Consider the following 13206-nt stretch of genomic DNA (forward strand, 5'->3'; position numbering starts at 1 on the left):
CTACTCTAAAGGCCAAAAGGAGTCTGCTGGGGAGGGTGAGGGATGTGCAAACCCAGAGGGAAAGAGCCTCTCTTTTGCGAAAGTTAAGCACTATGCACACTGATGGTGCTATAATAGCAACAACATTCATTTGCAACACTCCATATACACCCAACATTTCAGCATAATTGCTGAAGAACACAACTGGGTGGTTCCTGCTGCTTTTGAACACAGGAAAAAACAATAACCTTGCTTGACCTGAGGCAGCTTCCACAGAAGCTGTAAGATGCTGCTAGCTGGAGATGCAGAGTAGAACCCGACAGAAAAACACAGAAAAATGTGTCCCACTGCAATTCAGCCACCTTTCATAAGGAATACAAACTAACCACACCAAAATGGGGAAGGGCTGTAGTTCAGGAGTTGAGTATCTCTTGTGCATGGAGGAAGTCCCAGGCTCCATCCACAACATCTCCAGCTAAGGCTGGGAGAGACCCATGCCTGAAATCTTACAGAGCTGCAGCTGGTCAGTAGAGAATACTGAGCTGGATGGACCAATGGTCTGATTCAGCAGAAGGCAGCTTTCCATGTTCCAGAAATGGCTAGCCCAAATATGCAAGAGTTACTGCAAAGCCTGTAAGCCACTCCTGCTAGGGCAAGTGCAAACATGGCCACCACAGCACTGAGAAACCAAGGGACACTAAAGCAAGACCTCTTGCAGCAAGAGTGTCCCACTCGGACATATTCTGCACTTTCCTGGAATTGCGCACGAGTGTCACTCCACAAAATTCCAGGAAAGTGCACAATCCGTCCCTTGGTTTCTCAGCGCTGTATGGCCGTGTTTGCACTTGCCGTAGTAGGAGTAGCTTACAAGCTTTGCAGTAACTCTTGCACCACATAACAGCATAACAGAGATGCAAAGGCTGGTTTCAAAGAGCTGCCTAGGATCGAACCCTGTGCTTGAAACCTGAGCATCTAGGAAGCCAGGCTCACACCTTGGCAGGGAGCCCCTGGCAGGGCAACAGCGCATTGCAAACCTAACAAAACGGCACAAACATTCCTGGTATAAGGGACTTGACTGGCAAATGCCCAGCCCAAGAGGGGAAAAACAAGGCACAGCCACAAAGGAGAGCCTAAGGAGAAGGCTGTCAATTAGCACACACTGAGAAAACAACAATTAACCTTCATAATATCCCAGATGATTGACATAACAGGTGTTTTCTTTTCAAGTGCTGCTGTAGGGAAGGGCTGTAGCTCAATGACAGAACACCTGCAGAAGATCTCAGGTTCAATCCTCAACATCTCCAGGTAGGGATGGGCAAGATCCCTCCCTGCAACCCTGGAGAGCCACTGCTGGTCAGTGTGGACAATACTGCACTAGATGGACCAATGGGCTGATACCATACAAGGCAGCTGGCTGTGATCCAAAGCCCTGCTGTTCACATGGGGCTGGCTGACCGGAAAAGGTGTGGAAATCCAAGCACATGTAGCCTTATCACCACCACACCTTTCCTTGTCCAACCTACCTTGCTTTTCTTTGACGTGGTGCCTCAAGGCACTGGGAGCCGTGCGCCGGTACAAGCTGTTCCGCTGCCAGGCTTCACCCTCCCAGTCCAGGCTCCAGTCTGACCGTCCTGTGCGTGTCCTTGGACATCCACCTCTCCACACCTGCACTCCCGGTGCTCCAGACTGGCCAGCCACAGTTTCTGCTGTGCCAGAGTCCTCGTCCACCACATTACGTGGCTTGGTCATTTCAAAGGCAGGCGCCAACCCCCCACTGCTGCGCTCGCATCCTAATGGCCAGGACACTTGGTCTTTTGGACTGGCAGAGATGTTTCTACAATCCACAGTGCTGTTCTCAAATGTCCTCCCAGAATTCTGGGCGTCATGAAGGAGGTCTCCATGCAGCACATACTGCCTCTCCTCCTCCTCCTCACGACATTTCCGATGTGTTCTGCTGTGCTCCATGTACCTGTCACCTGCCTTCTTAAAGTCCGCATCCAAGCGTTGATCAGCTGTGCACCAATGATCTCCCTTCCCACAGTCATCGTCGCTGCCACTTTCTCTCCAGTGGTTTGCACCCCAAGCATCCACGTTCCTCAAGGCTTTGATGCCAGCATCCACATAAAAGCCATCTTGATACCAGCTATAGGGCTTCCTGCAGGCTGCCCTGGTGGCTTTCTCACTGTCTGTGTAGTAGCCAGCTTCCTCCAGGTGACCATTGCCTACTGCCTCGTGCTCTTCGTACAGCTTGTTCCTGGTTCTCCTCCTCCGGTCGGTATATTGTCCACCTTCCTCCCCACAGTCCCTGCAGACTCTGGCCATTTCGCGGTCTCTGTACCAGATCTCCCCCTTCCTGAAGTGACCACAGGCTCTGCCCACTGGCCTGGTGGTGCCATACAGTTCTCTGCTCCTGCGCTTGTTGTCCCAGTCACAATCACTGTTCTGGCCAGTTCCTCTGGCACCATCTCCTTTCCTGGCGGTGGAATTGTAGTCCTCATACTCCCAGCTGGGGAACCAGAGGCTCCTTGCCTCGGGGTAGGTGCACATGTTCCTCTTGGCGTGCCCCCACCCCCTTCCCCAGGGTTCAGTTTCTTGGTGACATCCACCCCACCCCCCCACCTCTCCCCACACCTCACCCTGGGACTCTGCTGACTAAACACCAGCGACAGAGAAGCAGTATAACCTTCGTACCCAATAGGCAGCAAGTCCAGACAGCCTCACCCACCTGCTGGCAAGTAATGAATAACCAGAGTCCCACAGATGAGAGCTGTGGATTGGACAAGTTCCCTGCCCAAACCGGCTTCTCTGCTTTCCAATGCTGAAGGCAGCAGCCAGTGACCTCTCTCTCCCTCCCTCCCTCTCAGGGCTCCTTAACACAGGGAAACAGAAAGCCTGTGGCTTAAGTGGCCACACCCAGGAGTGCTTCCCTGGGGCAAAGGAAAAGGGGGATATGCACGCACTGGGGAACTACAGGCTGGACCCACCTGGGCTCCCTCTGATCTGCTCGTGGGAGAAACAAAGCCACCCTTGGTTTTTAAAGGTAGTGTTCTGTGTTTTACTGCTTTGTTTTCTGTATGGTTTATTTTTATGGACACCACTTAGAAATGCTAAGGATTAAATGGTGCCTGAATACCTTAAATAAATAAAATCAATAAATATACAGCCTACTTGTATATAAATAAAATCAATATATATACAGCCACCATGGGTCGCTCAAGAATGCACAAAAACGCACACATTTAAAGCTGTTCTGATTCCACATGTATATCACAAGACTGTATTGTTTGATCCGTGAGAGCCTTGAGAAACCAATGATTTTAGAGCCCCAGGCTCTAATAGGGTTCACATTTCAGGTCAAAAGTATTTGCCCCTGGTCAAGTCACTATTTCACAGATTCAGTCCCGGTAACTTGAGAAATATATTGCAAGCATCTAGGAATTTGCATGAGAAATATTAAGCTCAAGGGACAAAAAACCTAGTCCAGCAGACTTCAACAGCTTGTGCAGGAACCTGGTAGCCTCAGCAACCAATAGTTTTCATTCCAAAAGAATGCAGAGAAAAACCTGAAACCATGTTGGCAGTTTTTGCTAATTAGAGAAAAGGAGGGAGGGAGGGAGATATCTGGGGAGGGATTTCAAGGGTCACAAAACACAATTACCAGACACTCCCCTTGGATCCCTGCCCATATTTTACCAAGACTACTATGATATCCTCAGCACATTTTTTCACATATAACTCAATCCTGTTTTTCCAGTTCTCTCTGACCCCTCCCCACTAAAAGAGAATAAAAGCAATGCCGTCAGCAGGACCAGAGTGAGGACAAGAAAATGCACAGGACTCCACTTCAGCATCCTGCTTCTTCCTAGAGAAGCATCCTTGATTTTGGTGGCCCTGTTTTGTAAACCGCCAATGGTGCTGGCATGTTTTGCCTTTCACCTCAGAACAGCTGACACAGGCTGTGTCTGTCAGCGAGGCTGTTTACTCATTCAAGTGGAGTAACGCCTGTGGAAAGGAGATACCTGCAGGACTACAGGCCCTGAGAAACCGCGGCAGAGGTGCCCTGAGGTGGGTGGCCAAGTAATGGAGGGAAGCAAATGACAAAACTGGTATTTTGGAGAATGAGTGTGTTGTAGTGGTTAGAGTGCCAGACTAGGAACTGGGGTTCTAGTCCCTACTTGACCATGAAGCTTACTGGGTGACACTGGGCCAGTCACAATCTCTCAGCCTAACCTACCTTATAGAACTGTTGCAAGAATAAAATGGAGGGGGAGGACTACGTATGCCACTTTGAGCTTCTTGGAGAAAAAGTGAGGTATAAATGTAATAATAATAAAAAAAAAACCGGAAAAACAGAGGGAACAATATAAAATAAAAACAGTCAAGAAATATATTTTATTTTATTTTATATTGTATATATATAAATTATATATACAAAATATAAAAAATATTTTTTATATATATATATATATATATATATATATATATAATCATAGAGTTGGAAGAGACCACAAGGGCCATCGAGTCCAACCCCCTGCCAAGCAGGAAACACCATCAGAGCACTCCTGACATATGGTTGTCAAGCCTCTGCTTAAAGACCTCCAAATAAGGAGACTCCACCACACTCCTTGGCAGCAAATTCCACTGTCGAACAGCTCTTACTGTCAGGAAGTTCTTCCTAATGTTTAGGTGGAATCTTCTTTCTTGTAGTTTGGAACCATTGCTCCGTGTCCGCTTCTCTGGAGCAGCAGAAAACAACCTTTCTCCCTCCTCTATGTGACATCCTTTTATATATTTGAACATGGCTATCATATCACCCCTTAACCTCCTCTTCTCCAGGCTAAACATGCCCAGCTCCCTTAGCCGTTCCTCATAAGGCATCGTTTCCAGGCCTTTGACCATTTTGGTTGCCCTCCTCTGGACACGTTCCAGTTTGTTAGTGTCCTTCCTGAACTGTGGTGCCCAGAACTGGACACAGTACTCCAGGTGAGGTCTGACCAGAGCAGAATACAGTGGCACTATTACTTCCTTTGATCTAGATGCTATACTCCTATTGATGCAGCCCAGAATTGTATTGGCCTTCTTAGCTGCCGCGTCACACTGTTGGCTCATGTCAAGTTTGTGGTCAACCAAGACTCCTAGATCCTTTTCACATGTACTGCTCTCAAGCCAGGTGTCACCCATCTTGTATTTGTGCCTCTCATTTTTTTTGCCCAAGTGCAATACTTTACATTTCTCCCTGTTAAATTCATCTTGTTTGTTTTGGCCCAGTTCTCTAATCTGTCAAGGTCGTTTTGAAGTGTGATCCTGTCCTCTGGGGTGTTAGCCACCCCTCCCAGTTTGGTGTCATCTGCAAATTTGATCAGGATGCCCTTGAGTCCATCATCCAAGTCGTTGATAAAGATGTTGAATAAGACCGGGCCCAAGACAGAACCCTGTGGCACCCCACTAGTCACTCTTCTCCAGGATGAAGAGGAACCATTGATGAGCACCCTTTGTGTATATATATATATACACATACACACACACACATATATATATAATATTTTTTATATTTTGTATGTGTATATATATATATATATATATATATATATATATATATATATATATAATGTATGTATACACACACACATATATATATACATATTCTTTTTTGTTGTCTAGCTCAAGCAAGGAGAAAGACCATTCTTACTATGCTGCCTCTGCAGGAACTGTTTGAGAAGAGGGAAGCTACACATCCTTGAGCATATGCACTGAGTTTAGGAGCAAACTGCCTGTCAAAATGCTAGTCCAGTGGCAGAAAGTTCCAAAACAATGTCTGTGCAGGTGCAGAACCCAAGTACAGGTCTGCCCAGAGACCACAAAGAACAAAGGGGAAAAACCTGGGGGACAATAATCATGCAGTTGTGGGAGGCTTAGAGGAAACACCAGCCAGGAAGCTGCGCAAGAAATCTATCCTCTCTCTCCAACAAGAAAAAAACAGCAAAATGAAAGCTCCTGACTCCACCCAGGTACCAGTAAGTCTAGTGCCACCTAGCAGCTAAACTATACAATGACACTATCCACACACAAGCAAATTTGCCCAATCCTTTATTCACTCAAAGAATTTGAGAAAGGGTTTCTTTTAAGTGCATCTTCCCCAAAGCCCAAGCAGTAATGTCCTCACACACTGGATTACTGGTAGCGAATTGCATAGCATTCTACATGTCAGAACTGATAAATAAAGAACTGATCTGTACTTACCTTTCAGCTCTTGCAGTTCCAAGTGCAGGCTGGACATTTTGCAGTCGCAAAACTCCAGGTTTTCCAAAGTCTCCGCTCGCCCAAGCCCACCCTGTGGCTGCTCCAGCATTGTGCTGAGCTCCGCACGGGTCTTGCTGTAAACATCCAGTTCTCGCTCCAGTTCCTGGATACGGTTCAGCAGGAAGTGGCACGGAGATGCACCTCTCGGCTCGTCGCTGCTGCCTTGTCTCTCTTTGCTCCCTGGCTGCAGCTTGGCAGGAGCTGGGCTCCTCCTCTGGCTGCTGGGAGGTGGAAGCGGCGCTGGCCTGGACGGCCTCATAGAGGTTGGCAGAGCCTGAGAGGGAGGTGTAGTTTTGGGGCTGTGGCCTGCAGGCGAATGAAGTGAGGCAGAGACTGGGGTGCTAGGCCGAGGAGGTGGTGGCCGCAGCACCTTCCTCCTCGGTGGAGTGTGCTGCACTGAACCGCGTACGATGTCCTTCTCAGAGCTGAAATCCAGGATGGAAAAGTGCCGGGAGGTGCTATCGTGCTGGGGGGTCCCACAGCTGCCATGGCTAATGGGGCCTGCCAGGCTCTGCTCAAACTGAGCCAGCTGCTCTGTCAGTTTGGAATCGAGGTCTCCACAGCTCTCCCCATGGAGCACCCCTTGGGGGCGCTCGGCCCGAGCACCACGACAGACAGGCCAAGTGTCCAGGCCCTCATGGGTCCCACTGAAGCTGGAAGAGCGGGATTTGGGCTTCCGCCGCTGGATGTCCACGTAAGCAGCCAAGTCCTCGCAGCGCATGTTCTTGTGGGAAGGACTGTGAGCCTCTCTGTCCCACTCCAAGGACTTGTAGGCCTCTGAGTGGCTCCATGAGGTCCTTGAGCTCTGGTTGGACTCTGCATTACTCACCTGACCACAGAGTTGGCCCTTTGGCTGAAGAGCAGGCTGAGGTATGAAGGAAACTCCATTTACGGCTTGGATAGGGTCCACCGAGGGAGAGATTGACCTATCTGAGGGAAAAGATTCCAGGCAGCCTTCATTTGGGCGGCTGAGCATTTCATTCTCTTTGAGCTCAGAGTCCAAATGGTCTTCATGTACAGCAAGGTGGCCAGGCTTCTCCTCAGTGCAGGCCGGGCTCTGTCCAGGCTCCTCCCACATGGCAGGAGGACCTGCTTTGGGGGTGCTGACCACCTCAGAGTCCATGTCCTTTGGCAGACACCCAGATTCCCATTTCTCCCTAGCTGGAGAACTGCTCTCCTCCAACCTCACAAACCTGTGAGGGAAGATCCCACGTCTCCCTCGAAGCTCCCCCTCCAGCCAACCATCTTCCAGGACTTCCAGAATCCGAATCCTGTCTCCCACCTCAAAGTCCAGCTCTGCTGACTCCAGGGCTTGGAACTGATAGAGAGCGATCCCATAAGGCCCCAGAAACTCCTCACCATCACTCCATGCCTTCTCCTCAGGCTGAGGGTATGTTCCTTTCACCCCATTAACGCTGTGGATTTCTGAGGTCCCGGGCTCCTCTGGACCAACCTTGGCTTTTAGCGGACCCAAAAGCTCTACGAACCCCTCAGGGAAGATACCTTGGCGACCCCCGAGCTCTCCTTCAAACCATCCAGGCTCAGGGATCCCCACAATGGTAATCATATCCCCTTCCCGGAAGTCTAGCTCCTCCTCCAGCTGGGCTGAGAGGCTCATCAGCGCTCGGGCCTGGCCCAGGGCATAGGGTGGCATCTCCAGGGTGGTGCCGTAAGGCGATCGAGGGCCGAAGGCTGAGAGGCAGAGTTCTCGCACGCATGATGAGGGGAAGAAGCCTCTGGCTCCCAAACAGCTTCGGCCTTGGGGCCAAGGAGAAGACGCAGAACCTTCCAGAATCACTAGGTCTCCTGCAGGGATAAAGGATATGAAGTCAGGGGATTTCTAAGGTGTCACCTACAGCACCCCCTTGCTTAGAACCCCTCAGGGTTGTAACACTAGGAGATATAAGTAACCCCAAAGCCACAAGGGCTCACAGCAATCTAGATGGCCCTTGCCAACAATGGGCATCGCAGGGATAGGAAAGGTGGGCCATGGCCACTATTCTGGGCACTTTCTTGCTATCCTAGGTGCTCAGAGCTCAACCCCAGGCATGGCAAATCCAGCAGAGCATGAAGTTGCCAGCAGTAAAAGCCCTTGGATCGTTGTAGCTGGAGTTCTGGGGAAGAAGAAACTAGGAAGGGGGCTCTTGGAGAGAAGGACCAGGCGGAACAGGCCCCTCTTTGACTACCCGAGAGATTCCACCAGTACCTCTCTGCAAGCTGAGGCTGCCAGGCTCCTGGGAAGTAAAATTGCTGGTGCAAACAAACAGCTTTTCTCCTTGTTTCAAAGCAGGAACTTCCATGGGTTCCACAAAGCTGCTGGGAAACTGTCCTAGAATGAGGGGGGGGGGGAGAGTGCACACTGTCAATAGCAGGGAAATGTTCCTGTGGACACAGATTACACAAGTGCCTCTGCACCAATACATCCCACTGTTCTCTAGGACATGCAAACATCTCTTTCCAGGGACTCAGCAAGATTGGTAAAGAAAAAGAGTTTTATATGCATTGTATATGCAATATAACACCGTGACACCAGATGGCACTGTGGAGTCTAGTCTTTCCCAACTGGATTTCCAGTATGAGTTTACAAGGTGTTTAACTGAATCATTTCTTTGACGTGTCTAGATCCAGCCCAGGGGTCTGTAATTCTCACTGAACCACCCTTCGATAGGCCAACGAAAAAGTCGCAAAATAGCACGTAAGCTTTCAAGTTCTGCAGGAATCCTCAAAAGGGGTGAAGAACTTTTCCCCTTTCCATCTAGCCAAATGAAGCTTTCCGAAGAAAACAGTAAGATTTAATTTGAACTAACCTTCCTGAATGGCCTTGTTTAATATGTTTTGTTCTTTCTTGGAAAATGTATATTTTATAAAAGACCCATCCATCATGATGTGTTTTCTTTTAACGAATCTACCCTATTCCTGTGACTGTAATTTGTTTTAACTGTTTTTAATACTGAATTTTAAGCTGTAACCCACTCTGGGACTTTTTGATGGTGATGGACTGGTATTATTATTATTATTATTATTATTATTATTATTATTATTATTTGGGAGCCTGTCTTGGTAAGCCAGGAGGCAGATCCAGAGGTCAGAATCTATTCAATACAAAGGCCACATCCTAGCACCTAGACAGAGCTGTACGATCCCAGACCTGAAGGATCCTCCTCTCTCCAATGAATAAGCCTTATTTTACTCCAGTTTAAACTTCAGCATTGAGAACGAAGTTGAAACGATCCATTTCATTTTAATGCATTGAACAGATTACTCCACAGCATGTAGTTGGAACTTGAAAGGATTTTGAGTTGAGGTGATGAAAATCCCTCTATGCTGACATGTTACCTCCAGCTAAGAAGGCCTTGCAAAACTTCCATGTTTTTTTCAAAGGAAGGAGGCAAGACAGGACTACTACTACAGATCCGGCTTTAAGCTTTGCCCTGTGGTGCACGCAGGACGAAAGTCCTGAGGGAGAAGGAAAGGAAAGCTTGAGAATGGCACCCTCTCCTGGCCATGAAGCATTCTTTCTCTTTGGTACGTCTCATTTACACTGGCAGTTGCTGGACGGCTATACAGCTTGCTTCAGGCTCAGTCTAAGGATTTACAAAAGGAGAAGTGAAATTCTCAAGCTTCGGTGACCTGCATCCTGCCGACTTGACAAGACAGCAGCCACTTTGTTCATGCCACACTAACGTGGACAAGCTTAGAGAAGTGGAAATGATCCATTAAAAGAGGGCGAGAGAGCAGGGACTGGCACTGCATCTTCTTTCCCCTGGGCTGAAGGCAAGAGACTTCTCCCCAAGTGGCCAATTGCTAATGACAAAAACTGGCACAGCCAGGGGAGATGTGCACTTCCACTGGCAGAGACACCAAATGAGCCTTTTCAAGGCACAGATCAAAAGGTGGCTCTCAAGGGAAGACCCAGCACTGCAACCAGGACACCAACTGGCTTGCTGGTTTCAGTGCTTTGCCATCTGCTATATTGTTCAGGGCCCTGTTGTCATGCTAATCCCACAATATGAGAACCCTGAGTATGTTGAGACACGCATCTTTTATTAGACTGGCTGGCTTGTTGAAGGAAACTGAGAAAAGGGAGCAAAGCAAGCTTTTGGACATAGATGATAGGTTCCAGCTGAAGGTTTTGAAGACCTTATGGCCGCATACGGAGGTCACATCTGACCACTTCATGTGGTAGCTGCTCATATAGTATCTTCCATTTGTGTGTAGTTCACCAAGTTCATAATCGAGCCCATTTCCTTCATGGCACTGCAAATGCATATCACACAGGGAGCTCTTGTTCTAGTGCGTTAGTAACTGCAAAATTGACCCTCAACTCCTTAACTGTGTTGTTTATCTCTCATCTTCTGGAGAGACTGCTGGGGCCACCAAGGAGATATCGGAGGCCTGTTTCTGGTACTTGGCTGGTATATTCAAAGCTCCCAAATAGAAGGGGGGCATTTACATAGCTTTAATCCCTACACACCCTGAGTTTTGCTTCATGCTGGCTTGCTTCTAATCCAACCATTCCTATGAGCCTAGCGCAGGCCTTTTGACTCCCACCTGTGACTCCTTCCTTCTTCCCAAGGAGCCAGAATTCGTCTATGACTGCTAACACTTCTATGACATCCCCCACAAACAGCGGCAACTCTTCGGAGACACTGGGGCAGAAGTCAAAGACAGCCCGTACCACAGATCCTGCCTCCATCATTGGGATCTGCAACAAAAGGATACAGAGTCAAGGCCTGGGAAACAGTTATGTAATGTCACAGACTGCAAGGGGAATTTTACATAGGAGCAGAGATTCAGAAGCACTAAGCAACTCCAGAAGTAGCATGGAGGTTTGCATCCGTCTGGATACAATGGGAATGGGGAATGTATGACCCTCCATATTTTGTTGGGCTACACCTCCCAATGTCCCTGACCACAGTGACCAGGGCTTCTGGGTGTTGGGAGTCTAACAACATCTGGAGGGACACATGCTTCCCATTCCTCAGATACAAGATCACATTTGTGTAGTATTGCAATCATTTGCACCCAAAACCCGTATGGCCACCCTGTACCTCAAGTTCAGCGCAAGGGAGCTCCATATGCTCTATCTTCTCAGCCAGCTCCATTCAACAGGACTGAATGGAGCCACCACTAGACTGCTATCCTTTCCTACAAATATCTGTGGCCAGTGCTTGGTAGTGACCCTCATTCTCTACAAACACTTCACAGTAAGAAGTTAGACTTTGTCTGAACGGCAGTCCATTCTGACTCCTGTTTTTTTGACCTGATTCTGTCCTACCCTTCTTTTCTGCTTACGTCAGCTGGTAGGGTATGAGACTCTTCATCACAGGGTCGTGGGTTGAGCAAAAGGTTCCTGCATTGCATTGCAGGGGGTTGGACTAGGTGAACCTTGTGGTCCCTTCTATGATTCTGTGATCTATTATCCTTTTAAACATTTCTTGTATGTTAAACTTCAGCCCCTCCCCATCCATTTTTCCCATGCTTTGCCTTCAAAGTTTAGTTCTTGATGAGTTTAGCTGTTCCTCCACCCTGTTGCAGCTTCACTTTTGACCTTGGATGGATTGGGTGGCAACCTCCATATCTTATAATTACACGCAGCTGCCAGTTGTATAGCTAGGGACTGGGAAGCAGTGGGGGTGGGGAACCATAGGTCAATGGAAGACCACTTGTTTTGTATGTAGAAGGTTTCATCCTGGCACCTCCAGAATTATTTATTTTGTGATACAGTACCTGATGGTGGGAAAGGGCCTCTGCCTGTGAGCTTGAAGAGGCCCTGCCAGTCAGAGCAGACAATACTGGACTAGATAAGACAATGAGCCTGACCTCGTATACGGGGGCTGACTACGTCCCTATGATTATCTGGTACAGGTTCTTGATACTGAATCTGACCCAGCTTCCACCAAGCCCTGGGATCCTGCAATGCCTCCTGCAAAGATTCTCCTACAGTCCAAACTGCCTCGATAATTCACAGGGAGCAGTTAACTTCCTTGGTAAAATGCCATCCAGCTCAGAGGGCTGTTCTCCATCAACTGCATTACAGAAAGGGCCATTTGTCCTTGTCAATGTATTTATATTTCACATTTCCCACAAGTAAATCTGTGCTCAAAGCAGATCACACACAAAAAACAAAGTCTAGCTGCAGTACAAAATACGACATAAGTACAAAATATGACATATAATATCCCAGCAACACAACACTAAGAAAGTAATAACCAACAATTAGCTCAGTTGCAGTTACAGAAAGGTAGCCGTGTTGGTCTGCCATAGTCAAAACAAAAAATTTTTTTTCCTTCCAGTAGCACCTTAAAGACCAACTAAGTTAGTTCTTGGTATGAGCTTTCGTGTGCATGCACACTATCTGAAGAAGTATCTGAATACACTTCTTCAGACACTATCGTATCTGAAGAAGTGTGCATGCACACGAAAGCTCATACCAAGAACTAACTTAGTTGGTCTTTAAGGTGCTACTGGAAGGAAAAAAATTTTTTTGTTTTGACAATTAGCTCAGTTGGTTAGAGTATGGTGCTGATAACACCAAGGCTGCAGGTTTGATCCCTGTAAGGGACTGCTGCATGCATATATATATATATATATATATATATATATATATATTACATTACTGGACTAGATGATCCTCAGGGTCCCTTCCAGCTCTACAATTCTATGATATACATATAATTAGGAGTTCATTTACCATATATAAACATTTAAGTAAGCATACAAATAGGTCAAGATCAAGTATCTATTTGGACTTCATTGCTGGGGAGGTGTTTCTCCCCAGCCCCAAACAATTTTGTACTTGTAAACGAAACAAACAAAACAGGCACTTTCTTTTTTTAGCAATGTGAGGGGAGAAAGAAGCACAACACTGGTGCTAGAAAGCCACTCTGAAAACATTCATAGTCTCTAGACTGTGTGTTAGATCCA

At 47.6% G+C, this 13206-nt stretch overlaps 1 protein-coding gene across 3 annotated transcripts in view; it reads right to left on the reverse strand.

The window, feature by feature from the left end:
- The window catches only part of DNMBP (dynamin binding protein), a 49509-nt gene that overhangs the window by 22853 nt on the left and 13450 nt on the right, over positions 1 to 13206 (reverse strand). The window contains exons 2-4 of one of the 3 annotated variants that reach the window (XM_053389536.1): positions 10831 to 10984; positions 8486 to 8608; positions 6220 to 8085 (exon numbers count right to left, since the gene is read on the reverse strand). In XM_053389536.1, coding sequence (XP_053245511.1) covers positions 6220 to 8085; positions 8486 to 8608; positions 10831 to 10978 — 2137 coding nt within the window. In that variant the 5' untranslated portion in view covers positions 10979 to 10984. Of the gene's footprint in view, positions 1 to 1502; positions 2579 to 6219; positions 8086 to 8485; positions 8609 to 10753; positions 10985 to 13206 lie in introns of those variants that run through there. The other 2 variants (XM_053389537.1, XM_053389538.1) reach the window with 2 other exon arrangements.

The sequence above is a fragment of the Podarcis raffonei genome, chromosome 5 (assembly GCF_027172205.1).
Source record: "Podarcis raffonei isolate rPodRaf1 chromosome 5, rPodRaf1.pri, whole genome shotgun sequence".
NCBI lineage: Eukaryota > Metazoa > Chordata > Lepidosauria > Squamata > Lacertidae > Podarcis > Podarcis raffonei.